The sequence below is a fragment of the Panulirus ornatus genome, chromosome 26, assembly GCF_036320965.1.
Source record: "Panulirus ornatus isolate Po-2019 chromosome 26, ASM3632096v1, whole genome shotgun sequence".
In the NCBI taxonomy this organism is placed as follows: domain Eukaryota; kingdom Metazoa; phylum Arthropoda; class Malacostraca; order Decapoda; family Palinuridae; genus Panulirus; species Panulirus ornatus.
The window spans coordinates 4,916,791-4,944,572 of NC_092249.1; the positions used below are offsets into that span (position 1 = coordinate 4,916,791).

General features: G+C 41.3%; 3 protein-coding genes across 3 annotated transcripts; all 3 read left to right on the plus strand.

Moving 5' to 3' along the window:
- Positions 1-214: 214 nt before the first annotated feature.
- Positions 215-4,433, plus strand: LOC139757457 (ionotropic receptor 21a-like). The gene is made up of 7 exons (XM_071677985.1): positions 215-366; positions 699-815; positions 1,211-1,449; positions 1,744-1,872; positions 2,175-2,364; positions 2,893-3,129; positions 3,466-4,433. Exons 1-7 carry the CDS (start codon positions 262-264, stop codon positions 3,736-3,738), a joined length of 1,290 nt encoding a protein of 429 aa, XP_071534086.1. The 5' UTR covers positions 215-261; the 3' UTR covers positions 3,739-4,433.
- Positions 4,434-4,783: 350 nt separating this feature from the next.
- On the plus strand, positions 4,784-6,831 carry LOC139757360 (uncharacterized). The gene is made up of 2 exons (XM_071677774.1): positions 4,784-4,959; positions 5,822-6,831. The coding sequence occupies exons 1-2, from the start codon at positions 4,801-4,803 to the stop codon at positions 6,116-6,118; spliced, it is 456 nt and encodes a 151-aa protein (XP_071533875.1). The 5' UTR covers positions 4,784-4,800; the 3' UTR covers positions 6,119-6,831.
- Positions 6,832-14,134: 7,303 nt separating this feature from the next.
- Positions 14,135-27,738, plus strand: Ir93a (Ionotropic receptor 93a). Its single transcript, XM_071677897.1, is given in 11 exon segments — positions 14,135-14,460; positions 15,034-15,150; positions 15,640-15,813; positions 15,815-15,873; positions 16,565-16,693; positions 16,961-17,147; positions 17,370-17,606; positions 21,924-22,192; positions 22,304-22,444; positions 22,802-22,988; positions 24,357-27,738. Coding segments are annotated over 11 exon segments (1,860 nt in total). The 5' UTR covers positions 14,135-14,346; the 3' UTR covers positions 24,603-27,738.
- The last annotated feature ends 44 nt before the right edge of the window (positions 27,739-27,782 follow it).

The window sequence follows — 27,782 nt, forward strand, 5'->3', positions numbered from 1 at the left end:
AGCAGGCCTACCCAACGCCCCAGGTACATGTAAAAGCCAGCCACTTGGGTCTACGACCGACTTATGTTAATGACTCGTTCACGCAAGTTAAGATGGGGTAGAAGGGAGTAAAGTCCCCTCATCCCAAAAAGGCACCTTAACATTGCGTTGATGATGTCCCTCTTGAGATGACCTTTCTTAAAATCAAAACGAGTCAATTAGGCTTGTGATTACAGTGATGACTATCGGACGACTTTACCAGGTGAAGGAGGGGAGGTGCAGATGGAGGCGGGGGAGGCTGTGGAGGCTGTGTTGCGAGCTGCCTCATTACCACAATGCTCACACATCCTCATCACTGACGACAACCCACAACGCACCCTACACCAGGTGATGTCTATATAAGTATACCCTGCAAGGTGAGACCCTTAACCCATCTGTGATATGTTAGGATGATGTTAATCTGATTTCCTTTTGATCTATTACAATGTCGACTCTACACACACTCACACACGTATGGGGTCTCTGTGGTGTAGTGGGTTAGCGTCACAGACCCGGGCTCGAGTTCGAGCGGGCTCGAATCCTGTGCATGGCAGGTGACCCACACCCCCCAACCAAGGTGTTCATCCTCCCCTAGAAATTGGTTAATGGTGTGTGTGTGTGTATGTGAGATAGATAATTCTAATTTTCATCTTTAAAAACTAATTCCCCCAATTTTACAGAAACTTGGAGCTCTGGGAGGCTCCTGGGGACTCACCGTATTCGAGGTAGCAATGGATCCCCGGGACTCGAACTCCACCAAGACACACCTCTCCAGGATAGTCCGCCACGCACGCCGGGTACGGTTACTCAAATGATGACCATGAGATGGTGTCATATGTTCGATACATCTTTTTTTCCCTCTATATTCTCGGCTCTGTTCATAGGCGAAAGTCCCAATCGAGGCTGTGTGTGTGTGTGTGTGTGTGTGTGTGTGTGTGTGTGTGTGTGCGTTAACCCAATCCCATTATACAGCAGGGTATTCATGCTTTTCCAAAAGGTCACTGTTGTTACAGTTCATCCGCGAACCCTTCAGCACGACGATATGACCCTTGAGCACGATGGCTTAACTTTTGACCTATGGATGAGGTCAAAGGTTAAGACTACCAAGGGTCGCTCGCGCTCCAGATGGTTTAAAATAAGACGTCTTCCGTCTGCAGTGTCCATGACTCGCATGCCCTTCCTGTGCCCCTAGCTACGCCTGCTGGCGCGGTGCCTGACGGTGGTGGTCGCGAGCGACGACCCGGCCTTCTTCGCCGCCTTCGCCGAATCGTCGGACACCGGCCGCCTGGTGGTGTGGACCACAAGGCTCCTCGCCGTCACAGGAGGCAGCGTAATGGCCTCGGATGTCAAGCAGCTCCTGCGCCAGCACTGGACACTCTCCATGATGAACGCGATGTTCCTTGTCCTCTCCGCCACGCCAGGGGGTGTCAGGTGAGCTGAAGGGGCTCTGGTTATATAGCCTGTCTGTTCGAGAGGGCTCCTTCCAAAGGGCTCTTGAAGACACTGGCGAAATAGAGGGGAAATTGCTTATAAAACACGGAGTAAAGTCGTCTTTACCCCCTGTGAAACACTACACTGCACCTCCTTGCATTTATCTAGCCTAGTGGTCGGTGTCTTTAACGAAGTGTAACACAGTCTCACTAAGCAGGATCCAGGGTTCGACCTCTTGGCCTTGCCAACGCGGGTCATCCACCCTTCCTTCCTCCCTCTCTCTCTCTGGTACAGGTGTGGGGTGTACACACACCTGCCCTACAGCCCTGTGGGAGCCCAGGTCGTACGGCTGGCCTCCTGGACGCCTGCGCGAGGACTGGTTCTCAACGCCCGCCACAAACTCTTCCCGGATAAGTACGACAAGTAAGTACGACCGCCAGTTCCAGATGCCCAAGTGGTAATGGATGTGCTGAATGACCTTGGAGAGGCGGTGGAGGTTCTGTATAATGGCAAATGGCTCAACAAATTACGAAAGACGAGGGTAAATAAATACCTCACTGGAAGAGCGACCACAAAGGCATCCACGGGGAAAGGGTCGTCTTAGAAGATAAACAAATATCTACAAATACCTGTAAGATAAACAAGATCTATATCTCCTATACACTAGAGATCTTATTCCCAGTCTCCCTCAGCATCTTAACGCATGACGTCATTCGCACCTGCAGCTTCCACGGGTCGCCTCTCAACATGACCGTGTTCCCCTTCTCACCGTACTGGATGGACGTGGAACGCTCGGATTCGACAGGAGGCGCCACCACCATGACACGCACGGGCCGAGACTACACCATCTTGGAGACTGTAGCAGCGGCTTTGAACTTCACCATCAACATTCTACCTTATGGGGTGTGGGACGAGGTGCGTGAACTACTGGGGGTCGGTCGGTCATTCGGGCCTAACGAGGGCCAGGTTCGTTAAAAGGGGAGGGGAAGTTGGGGATGTCCCTTTGGAACTACATAAACGAACGGTCGAAAATCCTCGCAAAAGCTTTCTTCGGGTGTGGAGAATAGGAGACGTGAGAATGAGAAGAGAAATACATGTGTACTGTAATGGAATCATTGTTCTCATGAATCATAATCACATTAACGTTATCAACTTGCAGGTAATGTCTTAAAACATTACATTACCGTAATTACCTTATGTCTTGAAGCATTACATTAACGTAATTACCTTACAGGAAACGCCTTAAAGCATTACATTAACGCAATTACCTTAAAGGTGTCTTAAAACATTACATTAAGGTAATCACCTTACAGGTAACGGTCTTAAGACATCTCATTAACGTAATTACCTTAAAGATGACATCTTACAACGTTACATTAAGGTAATTACCTTAAAGGTAACGTCTTACATTACATTACATTAAGGTAATTAATTACCTTCCAGGTGATGTTCAGGCTGGAGCAGCGCGTGGCGCTCCTCTCTCCCATCAAGCTGGCCATCATGCCCCACCTGCTGGAGATCTACGACTTCACCTTCCTCATAGAACCCGCCACCCTGGGCTTCAGCATGGCCAAGCCCACGCTCAAGCCCCGATGGCAGAGCCTCTACTACCCGCTCAAGGACGAGGTCTGGGCCTCCATCCTAGCCGCCTTACTCCTCGTCCCCATTGTTCTCCTTCTTGTAAGTCGTTTCACTTGTCCTAAACGCCACGACTCGTACACCTCTCGTTGGTTTTATAAGGCTGTTCGTATAAGGACGATATAGGAACTCTCGGTCAAAGGTTCCTCAACCGATAATGAGCAAATGAGTCACCGCGTGGCTTTATAAATAAAGCAGTCGACCCAGGCCGGCGTGGGTCATTTTCGACCCCGGAGGAACTGGCGAAGGCCAGTTCTTCCGAGACAGAATGACGTTGTCTTCGAGTTCTGATACACGTCTCACTTTATGAAACACTACCATCACTTCGCAGGGAACACGTGTCTAATTAATGACTCCTCCTCGACGTATTCCTTGCAGGTGAGCTACGCCGGTGAGCAGTGGGTCCCCACAGACCGGAGGCTCGGGGCGTGGCCTGTGGCTGAGGTGGTGTTGGGGTCCATGCTGGCGCAGACCATCCCGACGCGGCTCCCGGGGTCCACCTCGACCCGGTTGCTCGTGGCGACGTGGCTGGTCTTCGCCTTCATCGTCGGCAAGGCCTATAGAGGCAACCTCACCGCCTTTCTCACGGTGCCCAAGTACCCAGCCCGGCCGGAGACGCTGAAGCAGCTCATTGCAACAGGAGCACTGTAAGTTCACTACATCATCCACCTACCTTATCAATCTTCCACTCCCTTCCGGATTTTGATGCGGGGTGGGGAACACACATACACACAAGTCACTAGAGGCCATATCATGAATCTTTAAGCCTGAAAAACTTCTTCAATAAAGGTGAAAAGACATCAATATCAATGTACGTAATACGACTGATGACGTGGTTCACGCACATGGCATGCATAACCTTAAGAATGTTCATGAGACAGGAGCACCTCCACGGGCGTCAAACTCCCTCCCCCGTAGAGTACAAACAGCTAATTACAGGTCCAAAGATAACGTTTTGGAGAGAGATGGGAGGACGAGAGTGTACAGCGCTTCTTGACAGGGGCGGTGTAGGAGAGACTGGCAATGTTCTTGCGTGTCCTATTCAAAAACCTTTTCTATGGGTCGTAAGTTACTTAATATCGCTCCCACACACACACACACACCCTCCGCTAATGCTCCTCCTCTCATGCTCCCACACCCAGCATGACAATGCCCCCAGACCTGGTGGACTTCTACAACAGCTTCAAGAAGTCGGATTCGATCGACTACAAAACCCTTACTGAGCGATCGGAGTTCGTCCCTTCGTTTGAAGTCGGGATGCGGGAGGCCATCGAGAACAAGTGGGTCAACCCCCCTAAAAAATATATAGCTTCGTGTTTCCAGTGTTTTACCACCAAAAGTCTTTGGTCACCTTGGAGCATTAATATCACTGTCTAATGAATCTAATGAATATGTTAACGATTACAAACACACACCTTCCAGTAATCATGCATGTGTAATTACTTAGCTTGAGTTTACAAGTGAAATAACATTCTTCAGCATTAGTTTACAAGATCAAGAAGTACTAGTTAGCCTTAGTTTACTCGACGTAAAGTATTCCTTAACTTTACATCATAAAAAGTATCCTCTACCTTCAGTTAACATGTTAACAAGTACTCTTGCTCGGCGAGCACCAGAGCTGAAGGTGATTAGGGAGGAGTCTAGAAAAGGTTTTGTGAATGTCAGGTGTTCCGTGCTGTTCGCAGTAAGGCGTACGTCTACGAACGTCTGTTCATGGAGCTGATGATCACGGAACACTTCACGAACGGCGACGGGTCCACGCCGCTGTACGTGGCCAGGCAAAACATAATGCCTGGTTACTGTGGCTGGCCGCTCGCCAAGGACGCCCCGTTCAAGGAGAACCTCGACCGATACATTATGGCCTTCCATGGGGTACGTGGCCCGTGGTCTTGTGCATCATGACCTTCCAAAGGGGACGTGGCTTGTGGCCTGGTGCATGGCCTTCAATGAGGTATGTGACCTGTGACCGAGTGCATGAGCATCATGGGGTACGTGACCTGTATGTAAAACCTGCACATGACAACCAACAAGGCATGCGACCCGTGACCTGGTACATGACCATCCATGAGGTACGTGAAAAACGCATTAAATACACCATAACACCCCCTGGAAAATACAGCTACAACATTGCTGTATTCAGCAACGTATCTACCATCATGCATTATACAACATTCTGTATTGCGAGGTATGAATGTGGCTTATCACGTTCTGCAGCTAAGAATACAATGACTTTCCCCCGTTACTACAAGGGGTGTCTGTGGCTTGAAAGACACTTCGTCTTCCAGGCTCATGACGTATCCTGAAAGTAACGCACGAGAGGCGTGGTTTATTTGGCTAACAGGTGTGCTGTATCCCTCAAAGGTGGCACATGAAGTCATCCATATTCTGTTACGGTAAACCATCTCTGGCTCCCGATGCTTACTTACATGAAAGTAACGTAAATACGATATCAAATGATGTGCGGCTGACTCTCCTTTTTTTTTGCACAGGCTGAACATAACATTACAGAAGGAACAGCATCCAAAAACAGGAGTGTCGCTCTCGAACGAAAGTGGGAAACTATTCTTTTATCCATTACGAGCAAAATATATATGAGCGAGTGTGTGTGTGTGTTATCATTTCTCTGAATTATCACTAGCCTTAAAGAATAAATGTTCAGACTTTATATATATATATATATATGGAAATCAATGGTAAGATTTACTTAACTTTAAGAATAACCTACTAACTTCAGGCTGGGCTGATTGGTAAATGGACGAAGGATATCCTGAAGACGTCCCGCAAGGAGAGCCTAGCGAAGCAACGGATGAGGATGGACCAAGGGGGCTTCCGTAGCGCCGAGGTGGTGCAGACTGGAGGAGGTGGAGGAGGAGGAGTCATTACGGCACTCACGATCATCCACATGCAAGGGCCTCTATTCCTCCTGGTCATTGGCCAGCTACTCTCCACGGCAGCGATGGTCCTCGAGGTCTCTGTGGTGTGGTGGGCGAGACCCAGGAGCCGAGCAGGACCTGTCGCCCCCCAGCTGTAATAACCCACAGGCAGTCTTTCTTCTTCTTCCGCACACAACGGGCGTTATCTCAAACATGACCCTGGACGTAACTATACGTTCGTTATCATCTGCTATATCTCCCCACTACCGCCTATATCTCTCTCCTGAACGACTCAACCGACACGTAGAATCTCCTACGAGATTCTGACGTAAAATATCCTACGAGATCCTGCCTTGCGAAATATACGATCACAACCGCCGCCAAGACCCTCGACTTCTCAACAGCAATTACTACACACAGTTGATTACTCACTCAAGTCACGGAGGCTTCTCAAGCGAAGCGTTTAAAACAAACCACTTCAGGAAGGTAGCGAGATATCCAGAGGGTAACACACACACACACACACCAACGCCACTCTTCAACCCATCAACATACACACTCACCCATGTACGCAAGACGGAAGTACCTCTCGCTCCTCTGTACACTGTAAGCTTTGCACCCACACACCGTGAACAGGACGCAAACGCGACCTGCACCTCAGCACACTAAGGCGAGTGAAACACTACCACAGCACCCAACTGGGAACCTATGCGGCTGAAAAGGCCATTCAACCCCATCTCACAAACTGCTCGTTTGACTGTACGGATCAACATGTTCTTTTTATCCCCTTCAAGGCCCTCCTGGATGTCTATCCTCAGTAAAAATTCTTGAAATGGTGGCTTCATACCTTTTCCCCCACTCACTATAAGGCTTTTTCTTCTTTAATATACGATTCTGTTCATTGTTATGAATATCAATAAAGTCCTTGTGAATATGCTGTCGACATATATACTCAACCTTAGTCCCACTGCCGTGAGCTACCATGCCTCGTAGGTATACACCTCAACATTCACTTTGAAGGCAATAGGAGAAATATACATCGACATGGGCAATTGGGGAGCGTGGAAAATAAAAGTTACCATCGGTGAGACACAGGTGTAAACATGGGGTAATTAACAGCATGAGAGACAAGTACTGACATGAGTTATTATGGGATGATAATCATGAGTCGACATGAGTAATTATGGGCACGAGAAACCAGCGCAGAATTGGGTAATTAAGGGCATGATAATTATGAGTCGACATGGGTAATCAACGGCATGAGTAACATGGATAATTAAGGTCATACAAAAACAAGTACTGACATGGGTAATTATTGGGATGATAATCATTAGTCGATATTGGTCATCAAGGGTATTAGAGACAAGTGGGTAATTATGGACATTAAGTGTAATCAAGGACACTAGAAACTGGTGTCGACTTGGGTAATTAAGCACGAAATAAAAAAAAAACTTGACATGGGTAATTAAGGTTACTGATGAAACGGTTAGCCCCATTGACCATGAGGGTGGTTCGAACGCTACCTCGTTAACGCGGGAAATGACGAATAGGGAGAAAAAAAATTATATATACATATACAGCATTATTAACACTGATTTGATCAGAGTTCAATAATTTTTCCCATAAAGACGACGCGCCAACAGGCTGAGTATTCTGAATGGCTATAAATATAACAATCCATATACATTCAACTGTATAAAACAAGCGGTTTCTATTACCCATTATTATGTGTCTGTGTTCATACACTAAACAGCACAAAGAACTTAATGTGGGTAAATATCTTTCTTATATTCCTATTCAGATCATGTTTGAGGTCATCAATGTGCATGACCCTATATAGTCCCACATACAACACGCTGTACCCTGCTTTATACACCCCATGCAAATGGAAATAGATTTAAAGATAAGAAAACGGAAACTCTCAAGAATTCTCTGCAGCACCGAGAATTGTACCATTCGTTTCATAAAACGCTATATAAGTTCTATATATGATTCATCTGTTGTTAAGAAATGAGAAACACTCAAATCCCACAAATATTCATTTAAGTCTTAACCTCCATCTACTTTACGCGATAGCAGGGAAGTATGCCTTGATATGTACAAATGTCACACACACACACACACACACACACACACACACACAATGAGCAAGACCCAAACGGATCTGACCAATCCCCGGGCATTTACCTGACCCACGCAGCCAATCACGTTGAGCTTGCGTCTGCGCATGACTACATACTGTAATATACTCCAATATGTTCACATACCGATGGCACTACAGCTTACCATTCTGTCGTTGGTAAGTACTCATCACTGGCCATAATTTCCACACCCGTCACTCTCTGCTGAAGTCGAAAAGTAGGGAGGCGTTGAGTTCCAAGTATCGCTAAAACTCTTCAACTCTTCATTCAATACTTCTTTTTTTTTCCCCCAGTACGCTTAATACCTATTGAAAATATAGTTCGTTACATGTACTGGGTAATTAGTACAGTATAATCTAGAAAATAATATTCTATTTTCTATTTCTCTGATATGATACAGAGGTGGGTTGCTCTCAAACAAATGCAAATGACATCTGTCTACTGTTTGACTACATCAACATTTGGTCCTCATTTACAATCTTGATGTAAAAAAAGAAAAAAATCCCATCGTAAGTTTCCGTATTAACCCACATCATCACTTCATCTTCATTTACACTGCTTGACGTAAAAAAAGTCCCATCATATGTTTCCGTATTAACCCACATCATCACTTCATTCTCATTTACACACCTTAATGTAAAAAAAAAGTCCGATCATATGTTTCCGTATTAACCCACATCATCACTTCATCTTCATTTACACTGCTTGATGTAAAAAAAAAAAAAAAAAAGTCCATCATTAAGGTTCCTTATTCATATATTGTTCAAAATATACCTGCTCTAATGAAGCTAGTATGGTGCACCATAAACCTATATAAACATATATACATACATACATACGATGTAAAAACTTTACATCATAATTACACAGATAAAAACTAACGTTATCATTACAGGAAACAATGACCTATGTACTCTCTACGTAACTGTACCGACAAGTTATTCATGAAAATGTCATGTCTGTCAGCTACATCAATCCCTCTTTCACTGCTCTTCGCTTACAGTCTAAGCCAAGCAGCACGGCGGTCCGATTTTCAAATAACATTTACCGTGTTCAAAAGTTTACTCCCTCCATAATGAAACGTGCCCGTAGGCTCTATTTTATTTTATATTCAAGAGTTTCTAGTAAATTCCCGCGAGCCGCATTCTGAGCGTTGTTTTCGGACACAAAGGGGAAACCATTCTAACTGCCTCAATAGTGGCAGGATGTGTGATTAACGCCCAGTTTCCTCCATCAACAGATCTGCCAACTCGGTGAAAGATGAGGGTGGAGACAGACACGCTGCTGACACTCATGGCGGCATTTCATTTCCCTACGTGTTTCGCAAGTGTACTACCTACACCCTCACGTTAGTACACAACACTATAACGTTTCGCAAGTGTACTACCTACACCCCCACGTTAGTACACAACACTATAACGTTTCGCAAGTGTACTACCTACACCCTCACGTTAGTACACAACACTATAACGTTTCGCAAGTGTACTACCTACACCCCCACGTTAGTACACAACACTATAACGTTTCGCAAGTGTACTACCTACACCCTCACGTTAGTGTACACTATAGCATTTCGCAAGTGTACTTCCTACATCCTCACGTTAGTACACAACACTATCACTATAACGTTTCGCAAGTGTACTACCTACACCCCCACGTTAGTACACAACACTATAACGTTTCGCAAGTGTACTACCTACACCCTCACGTTAGTGTACACTATAGCATTTCGCAAGTGTACTTCCTACACCCTCACGTTAGTACACAACACTATAACGTTTCGCAAGTGTACTACCTACAACCTCACGTATAAATGCATCAATTGGCAAAAGGAAAAATAATGCTAACATGTACCTCTAGCAGTTTAAAAATAGTAATATTGACAAATGTCACTTCCTGCCAGTAAAAAAGCACTCATGTTATTAACTAAGCACTCATGTTATTAACTAAGAACTCATGTTATCAATTAGTCTATCACAATTATAGTCTGCGTACGAGTTCACTTCATATGAACTTAGAATATAGCAACGCGCCATCTCATGGCTATGGACATTCATCGCTTTGATCCCTCTCGATACCACACAAGAACAGGAGTCACTAAAAAGAAATGGGACCCCACAAGTGAACCATCACATTAATTGTATTCTATGTATGAAAAAAAAAAAAAACATACCAGTGTCTTATGAACCATTTTTCGAGAATTTCAATGAATGATGCGATTCGAAAGTGATATATGTCGTTGTATCCAAAGATACTAGAAAATACTGTATGTAATCGTACTTTAAAGCTATCATAAGTTTTATCAGAATCACATTCGTAAAGATCACAGTTCAATAATTGGGTTCATCACATGAAAGCTGTAATTCTTGGGGAAAAAATATATCACCTATAACCTACTGGTACCTCATTCACTCACACTACATCAATTGTTGATGGTGTAACTCAGTATGAATTAATCTTGAAAATTTTGATGTCTGTAAAAGTTACCCCTTCCGTTCTCTACTTGTAGTCAACTCATTTTCTACAGATTATACAGGGATGACTTAACTTTAGTCACTCAACACTGAAACCTTAAATTCCCAGCTAACCCTCAAGGGTTTAACACAGGCACGCAACGACAGTTCTGTATTCAGCTAATGGAGAATGAAGGTGTTAACGAATGACGCAATAGCACAGTGAAAGAACATTACCAAATGCTCAAATGACCACGAAAACATGTGAATCTAGTTAGATATGTCGTAAACATCAGGGCCCCAAGGGTAGCACTATTAGTAAAATTACGTTACTTTTAAACTTTAAGTTATTTCCTCAAGTAAACCACTCCTCATTTTAAAACTTGTATTCATACTTATCCGATTCACATCCTTTTTTTATCGCTGCGAATAGGGGTCTGTAAGCATAGTGCAACAATCGTAATTCGGTTGGATAACTAAATATTCTCACTTCACGTAGTAATTTCACCCTCCAGACTGGTCTATTTCACTGCATGACACAGTACCTCACTAACAGAGACTGACTGAATCATCACATACCTAATAGTCTACAATATTGTAATTCGTTTATACACGGAGTACTTAAGAAAACGCGACCCTTAATAAACATTGTAAAAGTGCTTAATAATAACATGTATTAAGTAGCCGGGGTACATTATAGAGTAAAAATCTACTTTGGCTCCGCATAGAACCTAACTTCGGTGATGGGAAGTTGTGGAGTGTATCAAGGTAAAGAAAGACAAGCTAAAATAAGGTAATTTTTGTTTTGTATGGGTTAGGTTAGGTTAGACGAATGTAATGTTGATAAATTTCCACTGTCATCGGCTATTGGTAACCCATTTACGGAAGTTATTATATTTTTCAATTTACGTACGATATCTTTTTTTTTTTTTCAAGCCTACTGACACGAATCAATTCTAGCCCTAAATATTGTGTATTACCCGCAAAGCATAATAATCATAACTGTCGACTTTTATCTAAAACTCCAGCCAATAACGGTGCATCTTCAAACACGTCAATGCTCCAAAGACATATACCAGTCTAGGTAAAAGGTTTAATGATTAATTCTGCATCGAAAAATTCCTCAACATGGAATGGAGGCAAAACATGCGATACATAAGAAAAACCTGATCACATTCACTTGAGCACATTATATATCAAACTATTGAATATATAATAATGTGAAAATTTGACACGACTTATTCGAATTACGATTTTCTGACAGTTTTAAAGCTTAGGTATATCTTTCCTGGGACACTTTCCTAATCTTAGAAAGCTAAGAAATCCATGTTATTTTGAGAGCAAAGCAGTAGTTATTAAAAAAAAAAAAAAAAAGGCACCTCAGTCTCTCCAATTCACAAAACAGCCATGAAGTCTGAGATTATCAACTGTCTGTCCTCTTTGCACTAATACATCTCTCGATTGCCAACCTAGGTTACAAGAGAGGCTGAAATTTATGTAAAATGAGCCTAGGAAACATGAGAAGGCATTTTAAAACATTCCTAGACTACAAGAGCATGTAATCTACTTAAAAATGTGCATGCATAGGTTTTCACCCGGAAAAAAAAGTTTATTTCTTTTTTTCAAAGAAAGCTAAATTAGGTTGCTTGGCCTAGATTACAAAAAGTGGGTCAAGGACACTAGATTATAAACTAGATTGGCTATATCTAGTGTGAAAGCACATGACAATCACAACCTCACATAATTTAACATCACGACTTAACATATTTCGTAAAACACAAACAAAACACTACTTCTTGTTAAAACGTACACAGCACAATGTTATAAAGGTAATAAATACACATCTTAATTGTAAGGAAAGGGACAATGTTTCATAAAAGTGCAAACAGTACGACTGGAATATTCTATAATGTTCTAAGGGACAGTTAAGGATAGCTGGCAGACAGATAAAGGTTAGAAAGCACTAGTCCTTGGGGGCTCAGTAGACACAACAGGTAATCCTAGGATTTCTTCCTTAAATATACACAATTTTGTCAACTATAGTCGGCACTGTGGACCAAATGGTAATTCATTGACTTATATACTCCCTACTTCATTTCTAGATCTACCGACTTTTCTTAAGGAGAAAAAACTTATTAGAATATCAATTCAAACAATTATATGAATTTATATAAGTTCTGATGCGCAAAATAAACTACATTAATTGCATCGCTCATACCCGCAGCCATTTCACCTTTGAATTAAAACAATGCTACTCATTAACCTCAGCTTACCCAGCCACACTTCAAGTAACCTTGAAGTGTGGCAAGGGGCTTTTCAATCAAACAACAGCGAAAACAATCGGGACCAAAAAAAAAGAAAAATTGTAGTTTGACCCACTCGTGCTAACGCGTCGAGAAATGAACGGAAGGTTCTAGAATAACTCACCAAAACAAAATTAACTTCAGAACAATTATCTAAATTACAGACTTCTCCCAAAGATAAACATGCTCATAAACGAGCAGATGGGCACTTACTGCTCGCACCACATATTCCTTTGATGCACGACAGTCTACTTAAGTCTACTTAAGAGAACAAATTATGCATGATACGAAAAGTAGTTTACCTACCTTTGGTTGACGACGGCCTCCCTCCCCCAGTGTTCAGGGATCCGTTGCAGCATTACAATTGTAAGGCTCACAGGTCTTAGTACGTAATCACTTCACATCAAATCTATCACTAGAACACAAACTAACGTTCTAACAGTACGTGTTATTTCAAGCCAACGGCGTACCGCGTTAACAACCCAAACCTAAATGTTGCCTCTATGGGGTTCTGTATCTTAAAAAGCGTATAAAACTATTTTATCTATTTGCAATTTCCTTGATATATCACACTTAAGCCAATGTTGTATAAAACTATATCAATCTATTTGCAATTCCCTTGGTATATCACACTTAAGCCAATGTTACAAAATGGATAGCGTATAATGAAATAACTGCACGACATACCTTTTGAAATTTCTGTAATGGCTGTAAGGTTGTTCTAACCATGTTCTATTCTTTCAAGTTTATAAAACAATGTGCCGATCACCCTTTCAGAATCTTTTAACTACACTGCCATTTTAACCAAATATATTTCACCTATCTTATATCTCACCGGATGAACATATAGTCACTCAAGTCTGTTCGGCTTCTACAGAAATCACTGTTAGTCTTCTTACACTGTTCTGTCACTTTTGTTCAGGAGAATAAAAAAAAAAAAAATGCCAAAGAATAGCTACGGATCTGCCAACCTCGCCTGTCATGTATTATCAAAAACACGATTCCAATATTACTGGATATGGTAATGGCGATCCTAATAAACTTGTTGTTGAATACTGGTACTGATCTATATTTTTCTTATATTCTTATTATATTTGCTACTCGTCCGTACAAATAAGCAAAACGTGTACTTTTAATTACATAAAATTAGCAATCGATATCAGTCTCGCCTGGGGTTAACTATTTACTTAAATTAATCCTAAATTCGTCACATGATGGTACGGACGTTTATATAATCAACATTCAAACATGGAATACAACTCCTGATATGATACACGAAGCCCTTGATGCTGATACTGAAATTTTATCATTCAAGCTAATCGAAGTTCGGTTAATCAAAGATAACGGATAAACGGATCTTTCGCAGCTTAGCTTCTTAATGTTAGGTTAGTGTCGTTTTATATGTGATTTACACTGGTGATTTACGGCAACATTTCCGAGTTCTTCCAATAGATGTACCGAAGAAATTTCAATTTCAGGAGAGAGAGAAATGCTGACGGGAATGAGCGAGGCTGTGAGGTTGGTACATGATGCTTCCTCATTGCCTCACTGTTCACTCATCCTACTCACGGACGGCAACACCTCACACCACACTCTATACCAAGTGAGGAAGCGAGGACTTTTACTTTTACAGAGTACTTTATTTACACGTTTTTTCGGTGTGGTTGAGGCGATGACTTTACTTTCATAGACTGCTTTATTCATAAGTATTTAGTTTGGTTATGCGACCTCTTGACTTTCAGCTTTATTTGAGGCGATAACTTTACTTTCATAGACTGCTTTATTCATAAGTTTTTAGTTTGGTTATGCGACCTCTTGTCTTTCAGCTTTATTTAACTTAAAATGATAAAACATTGTACTGCAATATTTATGCTTATGACTGGATTCGGTCTCCTTGCGAAGCCGATATATAAGGAAGGGCCTGTTTTATACATGTTCAAAAAGGCATTCTGTCGCTCTTATTCATCATTCAATACTATTTCTTCATAATTCATAAAATATACGAAAATAGTTTCCGATACTCTACTAAAAAAAAATCCATCTGTTTATACACTTGAAAACAATTATAATATTGAGTATCAAATAATTCCTCCACATACAAAGCAGAAATAGCATCATAGAAATATCATATTACAATTACCAATCAAATTACCTATGCCTGTCTCTTGTTCCTCAGGACCTTGGGGCTTTGGAGATGACTGGAGTGGGAGTGCTTGAGGCCCAGCCGGCTGCCCCAGTCGCCAACCTAACCCTGCAGCAGCGACTCTCCAAGGTGGTCAGCCAAGCACGCCGGGTGAGTGAACTTAAAAGAGCTTGGGGACTGGTGGGACGGACGCCTGGACAGGAACGGGGAACGTCGTGGAAGAGCAGGACACTTGGCACAGTGGAATGAAACCGTACTAGGAGGAATAACACATTAGTAAATAAACATCACTGGAACACAGACTGTACTTTAAAAAACCTCTTGAGCAAGACAGTAGACTCTCCAGTATAGCGATACGCCCTTTGGTCATATATGGCCTGTGACCTTCAGGGGTCAAGTCACAGGTTAGGACGTAACGTCGTGCTCAAGGGTCGTGCCATCGTACTTAAAAGAGGAAAACCACTTTAAAATTCGACTTAACATAAACTGTAGAGTGTGTGTGTGTGTGTGTGTGTGTGTATGTGTGTGTGTGTGTAAAACACAATGACCAAATAATTCCAATATTGTTGTTGGAAAATAATGTACCTTCTACCCCGCACGTGTTTGGTGGTGGTGGCGTTTTGGGGGTCGGTCGCCCAGCTGCGACAGCTGGCGTGGTGTGTGACTGTGGTGGTCGTGAGCGACGACCCAGCCTACCTCTCCGCCTTCGCCGAGGCCTCGGATGTCGGCCGCTTGCTGAAGTGGACCAACAGACTCCTCGTCGTGACTAAGCTGCTCCTGCCGGATCTTCAGCACCTCCTGCGCCATCACTGGAGCCTTCTCCATGATGAACACCATGTTCCTCAGTATGGAGGAAGCCACGGGTGTTCTGCGGTGAGCTGCGGAGGAACCATAATATTCACTCACTACTAAAGCCTGACCCATTTTCAGCACGAATAATTCTCATGCCAACAATTATATTTCATAAAATTATGTTGCTTAATTCGGACAGTAGCAGTAAGACAAAAGGCCATCAGTTGGGGAGAGGCGCTGAGAAAAAGTATATATCATGCACTTTATTCGTGTATATATATATATATATATATATATATATATATATATATATATATATATATATATATATATATATATATATATATTGTCCATGGGTATGGAGGAAAAATAATACTTCCCACGTATTCCCTGCGTGTCGTAAGGCGACTAAAAGGGGTAGGTCCTAGCAGGGGGCTGGAAATCCTCCCCTTCAGTTTTACCTTTCCAAAAGAAGGAACAGAGAAGGGAGGCCAAGTGAGGAGAGTTTTCCCCTCTAAGGCTCAGTCATCTGCTCTGGAAAACTACTTCGCTTTTGCGGGAAATAGCGAATATGTATAAAAAAAAAAAAAGTGTGTGTGTGCGTGTGTGTGTGTGGCTAGTTGCCGTATACCATCGAGACGGAAATATCCATCCTTTAAGTAATTTCATTCCATGGAAGACACACAAACCTTAGCTACGTTAACAGACAAATGAAGACCTTACTCCTTTTTTTTTCCCTCCCCACTAATGACTATACCCGTCTCCTGCGCAGGGGCAACGTGTACACTCACCTGCCGTACAGTCCACGGGGCGCCCGTACAGCCAGGGTCGCCACCTGGTCAGAGGCCCGTGGCCTGACTCTCCTCTCCCACGTCAGCCTCTATCCGGAAAAGTTTGCAAAGTTAGTATCTAGTAACAGCATCAGAGCTAGAGTGATATCATAAACTTCCATCATACTACATTATTTTAACCTCTTCCTCAAGGAACCTGTGATGAAATATATCTAAAATAAAGGAATCTTTATGTATTGCTTCATGTATACGCAAAGCCTGCATGATAAACTCGTGTGTGTGTGTGTGTGTGTGTACATATATCGTATAGCAACACTTATATTGTATGAGCAAGTTATATCTACTTCCCAACCCTGAACCAGTACTCATTATCCCAGTTTCTATGGCGCGTCTCTGAACATGAGCGTGTGGCCGTTCTCGCCTTACTGGATGGAGGTGGAGGAGACAGCTCCAAATGGCACCAAGGTCTCCAAGCTCACTGGCCGAGCCTACATCATCCTGGAGACCATTGCCCAAAACCTCAACTTCTCCATCAATGTTCTCCCTCCTAATAATCTGCCGGATGTTAGAACTGCTATATTCAGTTATGAATATATTTCGTATCGTTACTTCAGTTAACATATACCACCTTAAACTTGGCACTGATGCACTTTTCCATTTCAGTAATATGTACTATGATTAATATTCACAAAATCATGTAAAAAAGAATTACATATATATCATTTACACAGGAATATACTTTACAAAACTTTTTTATACTGCTAAATGACCGATCATTATCAACAGGTTATGTTAAAAATTGAGAAGCGCGTGGCATTTATGATGCCCATGAAATTGGCCATCTTCCCACACTTGCTGGAGAAATATGACTATACGTTCATCATTGAGGAAGCCACCCTGGGCTTCGCAATGGCCAAGCCCAAGCTCAAACCTCGGTGGCAGTCCTTGTACTACCCCATGACAGACGAGGTGTGGGCCTCCTTGCTGACGCTCCTACTACTCATGCCCGCTGCTTTACTCATGGTAGGGACTTGGGCTGCGCTGAGTGTTGAATGTGAAAGATGGATATTTTTGTGTACAGTCGAAAGTTAAAGATTTTGTGTAGTTAAAAGTTTAAGACTGTGTGTATAGTCAAAGGATATCCATAATGGGTAATATTATGTATTAATTATCATATACCACGTCCTTGAGTTATGAATTTTGAATAACCAAGTGTTTCAAGGGTTGACAGAAATAAATACTGGGCTTTCCATTGTTTGAGAAGGTGGTGGAGCAGCACTTAAAGAATGTCAATTCAATTTCTGGGATTCACAGTCTCTCTCTCAACTTTGGGCACCTCTGTCATCAGTGTTAGTGTCCACTGTCTCCAAAGAGTTTATAAAACAAAATAGGATCCATACAACAAGCACACTCCTTTATCTAACATATTCAAACACCATAACTTCCATAACATACAAATAAGGACATACCCCATAAAGCTTAAACAAAATTCTCTAAATATTGTTACATCTCTCTTTCTTTAAAGTTTACAAACATTTGCCCCACAAAATAGCACAGTACCTCCATTAAACAAGATACATATAAAAAAGAACATAAATCCCATCACATAAATCTGAAGAAAAACATCTTTTCTTAAGCTATAAATTTGGCTTTGCAAAACATGGTTATCAAGGTATCTTGGCAGCAGGCCCCTTGATTCTAATGGCTGCGGTCCTATATCTTCCTCCTCTGCACTACACAGTTCACTCATGCAAACAACTTTACCAGGAACAGCATTTTGAATTGTTTTTCTTGGATGTCTTTGATTTCTTATGTCATCTGTCCCTATTATATTCACTTTGTAAGATTTTAGTGCCACATCCCCTGCAATTTTTCCTTTCTTCCATACTGCCTCACCTGAGACTGACTGCACTCTGACAACTTCACCTGGTCATAAGCAGCTGCAAAACTTTACTTAATGGATGGTAATAGTTGGTTTCTTTAAACTTCCTCTCCTGTACCTTCAGAATTCCACTGCAAAGTTATGGTTGTAGTTGTTATTCAGTCACTGGAAGTAGTGTTCTGGTGAGTCTTCCAATAAAGTGTTGTACGGGTCAAATCCTTCTGCGGGTTTGCCATCCACTCCAACAGAGCCAAACAGTGCATTCTTTCCATCCTCTTTGGATTTGAGTAATAAATATTTTGAAATTTTCACAGAATTTTCTGCATTATCATTTGACTGATGATAATATGGAAAAGATAATAAATGCTTAAATGACCAGTTTCTAGCAAATATCTTAAAATCACAGGATAAGAACTATGTCCTAAATCAGACATTACAACATTTGGGATACAATACCTACAAAAATGACTCAAGCACATGGAAAACACATGAAGTCTGAAGGCTTTCTGACAAATCAGATGGAAAATCATGAGACTTCAAAGTTTCTTTTGTTTGCTGAATGTCACATTAGTTATGGAGCTTGCATAAAGATACATAGTTCTTAGGCTCTGCGAGTGAAGTGAATCTGTTTAAACATGTAAGATCTCATAAACATAAGAACAACTACACATGACTCTCTGACTATGACATCTTTATGCAGTCAATTCATCTCTGACCTTAAAGAAACTCCTATCATTTTCTGGAACTTCTTTACAGTGCATTGGCCAATCACTCAAAAAGTGCCTTTTAATGTTTGCAGAACATGATCGAACTGGGTCTTCCTTTTCATATCTTTCAGTATTTCATCTTCAATGTCAAACATGGATGAAATCTACATAGGTAACTGACTATTCCAAGGAACCTCAAGTGATTTTTCAGCTGTGAAAGCCTTCAAATTTTTCATTTCTTTTTTTTCTTGAGGTCTGCTCGAACACCATCTTTTGTCGACAAGTGTCCCATATATGTTACTTCTGGAGAGTGTAATTTCATTTTTTCTTTGTTTAAATTTATTCCATTTCCATGACATTTCTCTAGTAACTTCAGCAGGCAGTCATCGTGATCCTTCTGAGCACTCTATGTCGAGCCTTCTCCATACACAAAGACACCACCAGCTATCACCTTAAAACCCTTTCAGCCCTGTAGCGTGACATGCATATATGTCTCTGGTACTCCTCAGGTGTCAAACTCATACCAATGGCATTCTTGTCAACCTGAATCTTCCAGATGGAGTGTCGAAGGTATAAATTTTAGGAACTCTGACTTTTCATTTTAATTTCACTTGCTAATATCCTGAATATTCACTATACAAAATATCTTTGCCTTTCCAAGTTTTGGCATTATTCCTCCTTTTTTGGCAAAGGGTAATGAGATCTTTTGATAGCCCTATTTAATTCTGTTGAATCAAGACATACTCTCAATTCTTTGGTCTTGTGCTTGTTAACCAACAACATACTAGACTCCTGTCTGTTGTCTCTGTGATTTTCTGCATAAAAGTGCCTTCCATACTTCTCAACTGTTCTTTAAATTTCTTCTGTACAGTAAAAGCACTCTTCTGGCAGCATGAATCATTGGCTGCACTGTTGGGTCCAAATCAATCTTGCAAGGGCCCTCCAAATCACCTAACTCTTCAAAAAGATCTAGGAAATACCTCAATATTTTCTCTTCATTAAAGCTAGCATTCTAATATGTCACATCCTTTACAATCTCTCATAAGTGGATTATCATTAACCAGAATCTTAATAAACTTTGGCCTATGCCCATCAACAATACCTAAAACTGAATATCATTAACCAGAATATTAATAAACTTTGGCCTCTGCCCATCAACAATCCCTAAAGCTGAAGAGATTTTCTTTAATGACAATCAAGAGCTGTTGTACCCACAGTATAAATCACATCTTTATCAAACATTTGCAATTTAACAGCGTATAATGATTTGGTAACTCCTACTATATCACCAACACGTGTCAGGTCCTTCATCAAGCTTACACTGAAAGTTGCACCAGAATCAATTCAAAAATATGTAAGGTTTTGTTTTCCATCATTTTAACATATTACTTTATAATATATTAGATATCAAGTATAATAAATATAAATAAATAAATAACAGACGTCCTACCTGTTCCCTTAGTACGACACCTTGAATTCTATCCTGGATATCTAAATCATCATTATCTAAACTTCTGACCTTATTCTAGAGTTTACCTATTTACCCTACTTGACAGAATGATTGAAATTACCATACTTGGCCCATGCCTATCGTTTGCTGGACACATCCTTACCTTGTGATCAAACCCTTAATATCTACAATCCTTTACCTAAGTCAGGTGTGTACCAGTCTCAAGCTTGAGGTATATTATTATTTTATTATACCTTGATTAATTTCTCAAGCTCTGTAGTCATCTGCTTCTTCTGGTTTACTCTCATTTCACAATTTTTTCACAAAAATTGTGCTTTATCCAAAATCATGAGGTCATCCATACATTTGTGCATCATTTAATATATATTTTTTTTTCTCTCCAGCCTTGTCATCTTAAGAATTAAGAATATAGTGATCCTTTATCAATTCCTCTGGGGTCATGATATGAGCCAGGCTTTGCCACCAGGATCATGACCTGTGTGGTGAACTTGGCAACAAGTAGCCCAAGACTGATTTCTGATTCAAGAATTTATATACATATATCTCAGTCATTAAGTTGATCCCTGGCTTGGAATCATCCTCATATTTCTCATTTTGTCAATTTTGGCTTTTCAGACCATACATGACTACAACTTTGATCAGCTGGTTTGTGATCTTGGTTGGCCCTCAATCCCATTTTCTATTCTAGGCATCTCATCCCAGACACCATCTTTCAAGGGAAGACCTTTAGTAAAATACAGAACTTGGTTTTCCATTGTGTATCTAAAGAGACGGTGGAATTACGTTAAGAATTATCTCACCAACTTCAGGGAGGCATTCTTAAAGTCTCCATCTCTTCCAACTTTGGTCGCCCAAGTTTCTCTCTCATCCAAAAACTTTATAAAACAAATAAATATCCATAAAACAGGGTTCCCACTCTTTTCCTGACATAAAATTCAAGGCTTTTTCCAGGATATTTCCAGGATATGTAAATGTTTTTTCCAGGATATTTTCTACGGGGGTTTTCAGCCCACTTAATCTTAAATGGATTTCAATGGACAAACCATCTGGTAATCTTATTAAAATTACCCCAGTTCTTTACCTAACATTAATCCCATAAAAATAACCTCCAGTAACACATACACACACGATAATAATACCCAATATAAAATTTAATCTCTAAATATGACACTATCGTACTATTGATTTCAACACGAAATATTCTATAAACTACAGATCATATATGGAACATGTCACGAATATTGAATATTGAACATACGAGGTCTAATTTGACTTACTAGATTATGAGTGGAGAGGAGCATCACGGAGCATCAGTCAGACGAGCAGGACCCGTCATGGTGGTACAGGAGATCTTCAAGACACTTTTGGGCCAGAATCTCTCGGGACGCCTTCCTAGAGGCACCTCCATCCGTCTGATAATGGGGACGTGGCTGGTCTTCGCCTTCATCATGGGGGCGGCCTACCGTGGTAACCTGACGGCCTTTCTCACCGTGCCAAAATACCCAACGCGACCAGAAGACCTCCATCAGCTGCTCGTGACCCGGGCGCGGTGAGAAGACGAACATATCCGTTGGTTTTTTTTTAATAAGGAATTTTAAAAATGTAAATCATTTTTGCGGTATCAACACCTCCGTAATAATACCACATTGTTTTATTTTAGGGTGACAATGCCTCCGGATCTTCGAGTTAATTTTTATGAGGGTTTTAAGAAATCCAACTCAAGTGCTATGCAAACCTTGGTGAAGCTGGTGTCTTTCGTGCCTTCCCATGACGTCGGACTGAAACAAGCCATCATTATGAAGTAAGTTGTGTTATATCACTAAGTTCTCATGTCCTAACAGCTCGCTGAGTACTTTGCACTAGATTAGAAGGCCTCCATGTCGTTGTGTGTCGTGAAAATAGGTGGTTAGTGCTGACTGGGGCACCGAGCGCGGTAGAATATGGCGGGAAATCTCGATCGCGCTTGAGGGGGGAGGAAATTCAGCTCCCAATACCTGCATTATTATACCTAGTCACTCTAAAACCTGTATAGTACATACCCATACCTAACCTCTATTACCATCAAGCCTTAGTGTTATATATTATCATCTCATTCACTCATACATCTCATAAAACCTCGTTTTTCCATCGTACCATTTATCACATTTTTTACTCGCAGTGAGGCGTATATCTACGAGAGTCTCTTCCTCAAGTTGGTCATCGCCAAGAACTTCACGGAGAGGGATGGGTCGACGCCCCTGTACGTGGCCAGGGAACCTGTGGTGCCAGGGTATTCTGCCTGGATCATCCCAAGGGACGCGCCCTACAAACATGGCCTTGACCGCTGCATCCTGGCCCTCCATGAGGTAAGGGAGGAGGAGGAGGAGGGAGCAATAATGGCTGGAGAATGTATACTAATTTACTTATTTATACTATTATGTAAGTCAGTTTACTTCATTTTTCCTTGAAATTTAGCATGCACGTACGTAAGTCGATGTTCTTGATATGAGTCTCCTATTTTTTTTTCCGTTGCAGAAATTATATTTCCTAGACTATCACTTTTCGCAGATAGAATGTATACTAATGTATACTAATTTACTTATTTATAATATTATGTAAGTCAGTTTACTTCATTTTTCCTTGAAATTTAGCATGCACGTACGTAAGTCGATGTTCTTGATATGAGTCTTCTATTTTTTTTTCCGTTGCAGAAATTATATTTCCTAGACTATCACTTTTCGCAAAGTATTTAGTCATTTTTTGTTGCAGAAATTATATTTCCTAGACTAGCACATTTCGCAGTGTATTTAGTAATTTTTGTGTTGCAGAAATTTGATATCTTGAACTACGAGTTTTCGCAATGTATTTAGTTAAGTCTTCTGTAGTATCATTTTTCACAGTATTTAGTATTTGTCGTTGTTGGACGAACTTAAGTTCCTTTCACAGAGTATTTAGCATATTTCCTAAGATATCTTATTGCACAGTGTATTTTTTTTTTTTTTTTGCAAAAAATTACTTTCCTGAGTTTATCACTTTTCACAACTTGGTCCTCATCATTATATGACATGACGGGACACTCCCAAATTACTGTTGTAACACCAAAATGCAAATGAGGCTTGTTGAGTTTAATAATGATACACTTAAAGCCATATTTATTTTGTGAAATAAGGTTAATGATTTTCTTTTTTTTTTCATCAGGTTTTTGCACAAATAGCATTATTCTTGTACTCGCTTCCTTTCATTGTTTATATGAAGGTGTTGTTTTGTCTAACTTATTAGAAATTATCATAAGATGAATTGATCAAACTTCCTCATGTATTTAAGGGAATGATATTGATTTCTGTATTCATAGACCTGCCAGTTACGGATATGCTGTAAAAATTTCGAAAGAATACAAGCCCCGAAATTCGTAATATATTCTAAAGGCTCGAAATGAACTCAACTTACATCAGTTTATTAGGCAGTATAAAAAAGAAAATCATGTAACTATACTTGTTAAGATTTAAGTACATGAAAAATACCGTGACGTGAAGGATTTTATAAGCAGGAATATATTTTAATAAGCGCTCCAATATATTTCATAGTTTATAATAGAGAGCAGCTATAATAGTAGATTAATCTTCCCGTGAACCGATCGATTTAGCGAGCCAAATTACCCGCCATTAAGTTCAAAAGTCTGAGGGAGTGGACGAAGTGACTAATGCTTGTTGATCATAATGCTTGTTGATCTACAGGCCGGGCTTATCCGAAGGTGGAGCCAGGTCGTCCTTGACGAGGCTCGCCAGCGGGATCTGTCCCAACAGGGGCGTGTTAAGGTTGAGGAGGCTGACCAGACCCTGCGGGAGGAAAAGCTTGGCGGGAAGATCCAAGCTTTGACCATTGTCCATCTGCAAGGACCACTCTTCCTCTTCCTCATGGGCCTTATGGTGTCCGTACTCTCCTTTTTGCTGGAGCTCTTCCTACGACAACACTCGCAGTGATTTACCAACAACATCGTATACGATCATTAGCCGTGTCGTTTTTTTTTTCTTTTTTTGTTACCGAGGGAACGAACACTTATCGAAACGGCATGATAAAGTGTTCAGATGTTGGACGTAGTTTAAATGCTTGACACTTTGTTTGGGCATTATTAGACCCCCCAGTACATGGCGTTCCATTATATTTTCATGTTATTATGCGTTTAGATGTTTGACGTGGTTTCAGTGCTGACACTTTAGGCATTATTAGACCCCCAGTATATGGCGCTTCCTTATACGTTCATGTTATTATGCGTTTAGATGTTTGACGTAATTTAAATGCTGACACTTTGTTTGGGCATCATTAGACCCCCCCAGTACATGGCGTTTCATTATACGTTCATGTTAATATGCATCCCTTCACTAGTCTGTCCATAAACTCTATCTCCACCATCGAACTTTTCCTTGTATTTAATATTTCCCTCTCCTACAAAATTCATTGCATGGTCTCTCAGTTCTTTACTACTGTGTATATTAGCATAACTTATATAATTGCCATGATTGTATTGATACAGATTTATAGACCTTTATTTTTTTCATTTAGCGTTCTTTTCTGATGAAATAGCTGTAGACGTATTAAAAAAGAATATATCACGTTATTATAAAAACGGACCAGCGAAAAGCTGTATGTTAGAATGCTATAGGAACACAAGATGTTATTTCAGGATAATGTTTAGAATAAAGCCTCTTACCATGTGTTTGTGTAAGATTTCCTTCATATTTCTAACTTATGTGGTACATTTGCTACACGTAAATCCTCTTTCAGACTACAACCTTATCTAGTGCAAGGCACACCTATGCACTTCCAGGAAAGTAGGTTAGGTACGTAGTCTCTCTCTCTCTCTCTCTCTCTCTCTCTCTCTCTCTCTCTCTCTCTCTCTCTCTCTCTCTCTCTCTCTCTCTCTCCACCCTCTTACTGTACATTTTCGTGACCTGTAGTACGAACACGCACACTACGCTCGCGCACCATTACGCAGGCCAGGAGCGTATCGCTACCAACGTCACGAACAAAACTTACGCCAAAAACTAACCTCAGACAAGCGTTAATGAAGATGCGAAGTAAATGCCAATCTTCACATGTGAAAGTGAAAGCTAAACATGCTTCGAGGCACGGTGGTGCAGGGGAAGGACATATACGGACCATGTGGAGAACTGTGAGGCATCACGCGCTATTTTCTACCCTCTACCACGTATTGATTTGGTGGGGACAATGCGTATACAAGATGGCTGGTGGAACGGCCCCAGGTACCACAGTACAGTATAGATTATGTTTGAGGGAATAGAAGGAGAAATATATGTAAAGGCAGAAGGGGAGAAGTACAGAGCGAAAGTAAGGCTTGACTTTTCCGCCAACTATATCGGTGTGCTTTGAGGTAGGTGCCACGCGTGGGGGCTTGCTCCAAGGGCACAGAGTCTCAACACTTTAAGCCGACTAGTATGGTCTAGAATGTTAGGAATTTACCTGTGGGTTCAATGTATGTATTTCTGACGACAAACGTCGCACCAAGACCTGGCCTTGATTAAGATAGAGAAAGGGAAAGCATTTACAAAAATTTTGGATGATAAAAACACGTATAAAACATTAGGTCACACAAGACTCATTAAACTTTCACCCTATTTTCTTTATTTTTTTCAAAGGCTGTCTCTTGTCCCGCTCCTTATTTGTTACCAGCCGAGAAAAACTGAATTTCTTTCACCCTTTTTGTTCTCACTGTGGATTGAGTGATAGTATCCCCTTCTTGGCATCCAGGAATCCCTTCATAATTCTTTTTACAGTCATCAGTAATTTAAGGAAACTCTTCTTCGAACCCTTGTGGATTTCAAACAGCAGTCGCATCTCATATGGCGAGATTTTGATCCTGAACAATTTGGTGACCAGAATAACCACCACGCATATAAGACTTCTTTTGTTTTCCGTCACCCTCAACGTGAGTAAGTTGTCGACTGTGTCAATACATGTGCAAATAAGGGTCGACTGCTTCAAGTGTGGGAAGATCTTGCTGAAAATGGAAGCTATTAAATGCTTTGTGTCACCATCTCGCTTCTTGAAGTTCATTACCTCAATGATTCGTGAAAGTCTATTCAGCTTCCTTGCCTTTTTCTTGCTTGGCAAAAACGTATTCTACCCCGAAGTTAAAAAGGTGTGCTAAAAAGCGAAGTAGACCATGTCCTTCTTCATGCCAAGAAGCTTTTGTCTCTAATTCATCTCCAGATACTGTTCGAAAGACTTGAGAGCATAGAAGAAGCGACGAGCAAGCCTACTCGTACGGCTGTCGCTTCCATACAGCGAACTGAGGTTGGTGGAATGCCTGGAGTATACGTCATCCTTTGGACGGAGTGTGCACCTCTTCCATTTATCTTTACCATATGCAGGGTTGCAAGACTTCCCCATTAATACTGACCACACTTTGGAAGAGCGTCTCGCATGGGGCACGAGGGGGTGGAACTGTGGGGTCTCGGTTTCGTTCTCGGTTTCCGATGTTGCCTGAGATCTGTTCATTTTCAGAGCAGAGATGATTCCTTGGATATGAGCACGACTTCCCTTTAGACGGATGGGCATTTTTGGTTGCTCACAAAGGTATCCACACCTTCGGCAGACATACACACGGCTTCTATGAGAGAACCTAGATTTCCAGCGTTCGTGCGTGCAATTTTATGCTTTATTCTTATTGCGAACGCGAAATGGTTGACCCTTTTTGGGTGATATAGAATGGAGTGCTTCGTTGTCTCTTCTTGTTCGTCCATCTCCATTTACTAGTTCCTCGTTATCCACGTCCTCATCGTGTCTACGTTTCTTATGTTCATAGTTACCCAAGTCCTCATCGGGTCTACGTTTCTTATGTTCTCTTTTATCCACGTCCTCATCGGGTCTACGTTTCTTATGTTCATAGTTACCCAAGTCCTCATCGGGTCTACGTTTCTTATGTTCTCTTTTATCCACGTCCTCATCGGGTCTACGTTTCTTATGTTCATAGTTATTCACGTCCTCATCGGGTCTACGTTTCTTATGTTCCTTGTTATTCACGTCGTCATCGGGTCTAAATTTCTTATGTTCTCTTTTATCCACGTCCTCATCGGGTCTACGTTTCTTATGTTCATAGTTATTCACGTCCTCATCGGGTCTACGTTTCTTATGTTCCTTGT

Coding starts and splice junctions, on each gene's coding strand:
- LOC139757457 (XM_071677985.1), top strand. CDS start 262: ATGGAGGCGGGGGAGGCTGTGGAGGCTGTGTTGCGAGCTGCCTCATTA. Junction 1,873..2,174: donor TTCCCGGATAAGTACGACAA/GTAAGTACGACC, acceptor TCGCACCTGCAG/CTTCCACGGGTCGCCTCTCA. Junction 2,365..2,892: donor CTTATGGGGTGTGGGACGAG/GTGCGTGAACTA, acceptor ATTACCTTCCAG/GTGATGTTCAGGCTGGAGCA.
- LOC139757360 (XM_071677774.1), top strand. CDS start 4,801: ATGGAGCTGATGATCACGGAACACTTCACGAACGGCGACGGGTCCACG. Junction 4,960..5,821: donor ACATTATGGCCTTCCATGGG/GTACGTGGCCCG, acceptor TACTAACTTCAG/GCTGGGCTGATTGGTAAATG.